This window comes from Anastrepha obliqua, chromosome 5 (assembly GCF_027943255.1).
Source record: "Anastrepha obliqua isolate idAnaObli1 chromosome 5, idAnaObli1_1.0, whole genome shotgun sequence".
NCBI classification, from domain to species: domain Eukaryota; kingdom Metazoa; phylum Arthropoda; class Insecta; order Diptera; family Tephritidae; genus Anastrepha; species Anastrepha obliqua.
In genome coordinates this window covers 78170625-78177403 of record NC_072896.1, presented here as the reverse complement: position 1 = coordinate 78177403, position 6779 = coordinate 78170625, and the positions used below count along the sequence as shown (strand labels likewise).

General features: G+C 37.0%; 1 protein-coding gene across 1 annotated transcript; it reads left to right on the top strand.

Annotated features, from left to right (window-relative positions):
• Positions 1 to 4053: 4053 nt before the first annotated feature.
• Positions 4054 to 4928, top strand: LOC129248176 (uncharacterized). Its single transcript, XM_054887637.1, has 2 exons — positions 4054 to 4742; positions 4814 to 4928. The coding sequence occupies exons 1-2, from the start codon at positions 4160 to 4162 to the stop codon at positions 4918 to 4920; spliced, it is 690 nt and encodes a 229-aa protein (XP_054743612.1). The 5' UTR covers positions 4054 to 4159; the 3' UTR covers positions 4921 to 4928.
• The last annotated feature ends 1851 nt before the right edge of the window (positions 4929 to 6779 follow it).

Genomic DNA, 6779 nt, shown 5'->3' with positions numbered 1-6779 from the left:
AAATTAATTTTTAACACTCGCATCACTGCGATACGCTGTTGACATATTATCAGTAACTACCAAGGCAGCATTTTAAAGAATTTTTTCATGCACAAAAATATTATATTTCGCAGAAATTTTTTTACCATGCAGTACACTTCTGAATGCTGCGCGTTGTGATCCAATGCTGAGTTACTTTGCATTCCGCACACGCTTGCCAAAACATCAACCACACAGACGTGAGCACACCACCAACACATAGGCGGAGAAAGTCAATACCCACAATCACACATGTATCGCCTTCATGATGCATACCAATATACGCGCGAGCATAGAATATTTGTTGTAGATGGAAAATGCGTTGTCACCTGTTAATGGAAGAGGTTTTCACGTACGCGAAAGATTTCTGTTTCTGATGCTATCGTTGTCGATGTGGTGTAACTAATATGCAGTTTAGCAATGCTTGTGTGCTACAAAATCAACGCCCTCACCATACGGTTTCCACCCAATGATGCCACTTTGGCAGCAGCACTTCAACACAGCAGCAGCTGCCAATCTTGCTCTACTAGCTGCCTGCCCGGAATGCAGATTGAAAAACGTTTAAACGCCTCTAAACCGAAAAATACGTGACCTGCATTGTGGTTGCGCACACACAAACACAAGAGACTTTGCCAATAGCACGCGCATTGACTACATGCAACAGCCAACATGCAACATGCAACAAGCCCCATATGCGTCGGAATGATGCTCAGCTCCAGCTCACCTGTCCGTCTCATCGCACGCCAGTAGGGCTGACTGCCTGCCTGCTGCCTACCTTCCTGCCTTCCTGCCCTTAGCCGGATTGTCGAAAATGAAAGCAATCTGTGGAAATGTGAATTCCCTCATATATTTACTGACAAAATACATGCAGGTTTTTGTGTAATATTTGTACAGCTGTACGTGTGTGCCAATTGGCATGCTGCATGCGTCCCATTCGTATACTCGTACGTTCACTGGTGTATGTGCATGGGTGCTGCTCGTATGCACTTCCCGGTTCGCGGAAAATGCAATTATTGTAGACCTACAAATTGCATTGTTGAAATGTGAACATTTAGCGCTGCCAGTGCGAATATGCGAATTTAATTGCCATGCCCTAATTAGATTTGCCTGCTGATTCGGGGGTGTACAGCAAGTCAGTGGTGGGCTGAAAGAATTGTGATTTTTGATTGGATAAATAAGCTAAGGTAGAAATACTCCACATAAACAAACATACATAAAAACTAATTGGAATATTTTTGCGGACAAAGAATTCCACTAAAATATTTGAAAGCATTTACCTGACTATTAATTTCTGCAAGAGCTGTGTTCCTATATTTCTACGAAGTATGTTCCACTTTGCACGTACGATTGCAGGTTACATATTTTTTTGTGATTTTTTTTTTTTTGAACAGCTCCAAAACCTTCGTCAATTGCCTCAACGACAATGAATAACGATATCTGTTTTAATATATGACGCAGCAGTATGAAAGATAACAGCATCCGATGAAGCTGCCAATGAAATGTTCCGGAGAAAGCCTCTGTATACGCAAATACATCCAACAGGGCAAATACTGCATACGTTCAACAATCTTGGTGAAAAGATTTTTAGAGGAGTTCTCTTTAATAGATTGTTATTCGACCCTGAGCGAATTTGACATAATCAGCTGATGGGCTAACGTCACTTGGGATGTGTAAAAACGGAGATTGTTGGTGATATACGAAAAAACTCCTAAAATGATACGACAACGAAGTCGTCTCCACAACAACTAATTGAACGAGTGTGTGAATACATGAAGTGATGGTGCAGCATTCGGCTGACGAATCTCCCAAGTGACGTGGCAGCCGAAGTTCCCTTCAATTTAATTCACCATTTCACCATAGTTAAACAGCAAACCTTGTAAATCTATCATCCTTGATTAATAATGAGGTGTTTGATTTGGCCAGTCTAAACAAAAAAAACTTGTGTAAACAACTTCGACTGCCACATAACCAGGTACTCAGCAATCGAATTTTGCCCGCTCATTTCAAACAAGAATGATAGCATAAAAGATTGCCCCTTCCGAATTCGCTATGACGTCAGACTGCGCGAATATACAAACAAAAGAAAGGAGGATTACTTGTTTGTGAGGTGGAATTTAAGTGTGCTGTGCCAAATCCACAAGAAGGGTGATACTGCAATATGTGCCAATTGCCGCCGGATTATTCTCCTATTGTAGCGTATTGTGTGAAAGGCTGAAGCCATCCATTCCATCAACCATCTGATTGGACCTTATAAGTTAGGCTTTGGATATAGAAAATTCACAACCGATCAGATATTCACAATACGCCAAGTCTTACAAAAGACTCATGAAAGCAGAATGCGCACACCATCTTTTCGTCGATTTTAAAGCTGCATCCGAAAGTATGAAAAGAAATTGCCTATCTCTACAATATCTGAAAATACGGCTATACAAAATGGTATTACTCAATACAAGCAGCGCCGCTCTGAGCCATTTGATAACAAACGCGTTTCAGCCAGGCTGAAATTCTTTAACCTGATGCTGGAAAAGATAGTGCGCGCCGCAGAATTTAATCGCTCAGACACAACTTTTTTCATTAACACTGGTAATAGTCCGTGAGCCAGGTGCTAATTTTTGTCAGTCATTTCCTCTCAGTCGATAATTCGTAAAATGACTCGGATAGTTGCATTATGAAGCATTGTGAACGTCAGCTGCGGCTCCGAGGGTGGGTTGAGCAGTTATAGCCACCCTCGCACGTAAAAAAAAAAATTATTTTTAGTCATTTCCTCCCGATTAAAACATTGATCAGATTAAAGTTAGACAAATATTTTGAAGAAATAAAATTGCCAGCTGATTATAAAGTGGTGGATTATACGTCCGCTGGTCACACAAATATGAAAAAAAAAAATATTTTTTCAGTGATTTCCTCCCAAACGAAAATTTATCAGATGATAGTTTATGTATTGTTTTTAATAAATAAATAAGTCAGCTGGCTATATGTAGGTGGAATGTGCGTCAGCTGATGCCCTGAAGGTGTAACGTAGGAGCTAGTCGGAAACATTTACAGCCTAAGTAAATGTATCAGCTGACGAGTTTTCCCCCAACATACTGCCAGCTGATTTGTTTTATTACTTACAGGATTATTTCAACAATCCGCACAAACATTTTTTTTCGGGAGGAAATGACGTACTTGAAGTTATTCAACATTACAAGCTGAAATGTATAATTTTATGGCAATGTTTCGATTAAATCAATTTTTTTATGGGAACTTTCCGATTCTTAAGAATAGAAATATTATAAATAAATATTTTGTTAAGCAAATCAACTAATTTATAATTTTTCAGTACTTAAATTAATAATGTTTAAGATTTAATACAAAAAGTTATTTAATTATATTTGGTAATTTAATCATTTTCATTTTCGCTTCTGCTCATCGCACTTTCTTCTCTTTCTGACTCACTGTCAGAGTCGCTGTCAGAGCTGTTTTCCACCATGTCTTCATTATCGTCATCTGTTTAAAAATACAAAAAATAATTTAGGATACATGTTTAAAAAAAATAAAATTAAAAAAAAATTCTTACCTTCTTCTGATTGAGTTATTTGATCAATAGATGTTGGTAACTGAGTACCAGAAAACCACATGAATTCATATCTGTTATTTATTTCTACCCAGCCATAGTCAGAAGGCAAAAATTGGAAACATTTCAAAAAAACTATTGCAAATGATTTGTGCAAACAGAGCAAAAGTCATTATCATTGCCTTTGATAGATACATTTTCCCATCGATTAAAGACACTGAGCATAAACTCCGAGGTATGGAACAAGTAAACTTCCGTATCGATGGTCCAGAGCAAGTGCGAAAAAAAGATTTTTCAATTGAGTTAAAAAATACCAACTTTAAAGAAGCACTTGTACAGTTTTTTATTGAAAATTGGGAAGAAAATTATATGGCACCATATATTAATAATAAAATAATTTATGTCAATGCTGACGATTGTTTTAAGTACGTAGTTACAGATTCTAAAGTGGTAAAAACGGTAGAAAAAACACTTTCGTGTCCAGCTCACGAAGAAGCCGACACAAAAATAATTTTCCACGTTTGCCAGTTAGATTTTAATGCAAATGTAACGATTCGTTGCTCGGATACTGACGTATTAATAATTATGTTAGCCAATATGGGTAATATTGCAGAAGATATCCAAATTTGTATGGAAGTCGGCGTCGGAAAAAATCGAAGATTTATCAACATAACAGAATTACATAAAGCATTAGGAGTAAATTTAAGTGCAGCGCTTCCTGCATTTTCAATAATGTCAAAATCTGAAGAATTCACTGAATGTTTCATTCAATTGTCACAACCATCTGAGAAGAGACTTGACTTTTTTGACAAAATACAAGAGTTTGTATGTAATGTATATGGTTTGAAACGATTAAAATTTATAAATGAGGCGAGAGTAGCATTGTTTCAAAAGACATACAAATTTCTTGATAATGACAATTCGTTTCGATTACCTAAGAAAGGTATTGATGGCTCATCTCTTCCGCCGTGCAAAACGGAATTATATAATCATTTTCTAAGGACGTGTTATATTTCGGAAATTTGGTCTCAAGCACACCTGAAAGTACCAACTGTCAATGAGCCTTCTGACTATGGCTGGGTAGAAATAAATAACAGATATGAATTCATGTGGTTTTCTGGTACTCAGTTACCAACATCTATTGATCAAATAACTCAATCAGAAGAAGGTAAGAATTTTTTTTTAATTTTATTTTTTTTTAAACATGTATCCTAAATTATTTTTTGTATTTTTAAACAGATGACGATAATGAAGACATGGTGGAAAACAGCTCTGACAGCGACTCTGACAGTGAGTCAGAAAGAGAAGAAAGTGAGATGAGCAGAAGCGAAAATGAAAATGATTAAATTACCAAATATAATTAAATAACTTTTTGTATTAAATCTTAAACATTATTAATTTAAGTACTGAAAAATTATAAATTAGTTGATTTGCTTAACAAAATATTTATTTATAATATTTCTATTCTTAAGAATCGGAAAGTTCCCATAAAAAAATTGATTTAATCGAAACATTCCCATAAAATTATACATTTCAGCTTGTAATGTTGAATAACTTCAAGTACGTCATTTCCTCCCGAAAAAAAATGTTTGTGCGGATTGTTGAAATAATCCTGTAAGTAATAAAACAAATCAGCTGGCAGTATGTTGGGGGAAAACTCGTCAGCTGATACATTTACTTAGGCTGTAAATGTTTCCGACTAGCTCCTACGTTACACCTTCAGGGCATCAGCTGACGCACATTCCACCTACATATAGCCAGCTGACTTATTTATTTATTAAAAACAATACATAAACTATCATCTGATAAATTTTCGTTTGGGAGGAAATCACTGAAAAAATATTTTTTTTTTTCATATTTGTGTGACCAGCTGACATATAATCCACCACTTTATAATCAGCTGACAATTTTATTTCTTCAAAATATTTTAATCTGATCAATGTTTTAATCGGGAGGAAATGACTAAAAATAATTTTTTTTTTTACGTGCGAGGGTGGCTATAACTGCTCAACCCACCCTCGGAGCCGCAGCTGACGTTCACAATGCTTCATAATGCAACTATCCGAGTCATTTTACGAATTATCGACTGAGAGGAAATTGGTCGTGAAAATCTGTCGCTGGCTTACGGACTATAACAATGTCAGTCTTGAACTCCAAAAGAGAATTTCTCTTGCCAACATGTGCTACTTTGGACTAAGTGGGTAACTGAGTAGTAAAGTCCTCTCTCGACGAACAAAACCAACACTTTATTAAGCTCTCATCATGCCCGTCCTATCGTGTGCTGCAGACGCTTGGACGATGACAACATCTGATGTGGTATCCCTTGAAGTGTTTGAGAGAAAGATTCTGCGGAAGATACTGCAGCGAATAAAGATCCAGTGGCTACTTTGGCTGTGTCATGTCGTTCCAATGGATACAAACGCTCCGGCTCTAAAAGTATTCGATGCGGGACCAGCTGGTGGTAGCAGATGAAGAGAAAGACCTCCTCTACGTTGGAAAGATCAGATAGGGAAGGACTTGGCTTCACTTGGTGTTCCCAACTGACGCCGGTTAGCACGTGAAAGAAACGACTGACGCGCTTTGTTAAACTCGGCCGAAGGTGAAAGCAATAGAAACTACAAAACACATGGAATTATACACACACACACTCATCCGTGCCACAGTGTCATCCACATATTACCGATGATTTCTCAATTTAACACGCTGCAATTTTAAATGTCAAATATCAACCTTTTGCTTGTTTTGCTTGTTTGATTTGTATAGTTAAGGTTCCCGACGTCACACAATCGGAAAAACAAGTTCCGGCTTTGGAAAATACGTCATCTTCTGTATTAAATTTTCTTGGTTCAGACGGCACCGAAGTAATATAAATGGAAAATGTGTTGTTTTCTTCGTATATCACCAACACCAACACCAGCTCAGTTTTTTCATAAACAAACCATTGTCATGACCTCGGTGACATCAGCCAATAAGAATATCTTGACCACACCTTCTGAATTATTTTCACCATGAGCTGGAGGAGATGTACAGCAACACGATCGTAATTCAATGTATGAAAGTCCGCGGTCCATATCGCCCGAATATGTACAAGTGTAGGCCAAATGGACGTGCTAAATTATTAATAATATTAAAAGTGTATAAAGACAAATTTCAAATAAAAAAACTATAAAAAATTGTAAAACAGAAAAAATACCGGCTAGCATAG

Coding starts and splice junctions, on each gene's coding strand:
- LOC129248176 (XM_054887637.1), top strand. CDS start 4,160: ATGTTAGCCAATATGGGTAATATTGCAGAAGATATCCAAATTTGTATG. Junction 4,743..4,813: donor AATAACTCAATCAGAAGAAG/GTAAGAATTTTT, acceptor ATTTTTAAACAG/ATGACGATAATGAAGACATG.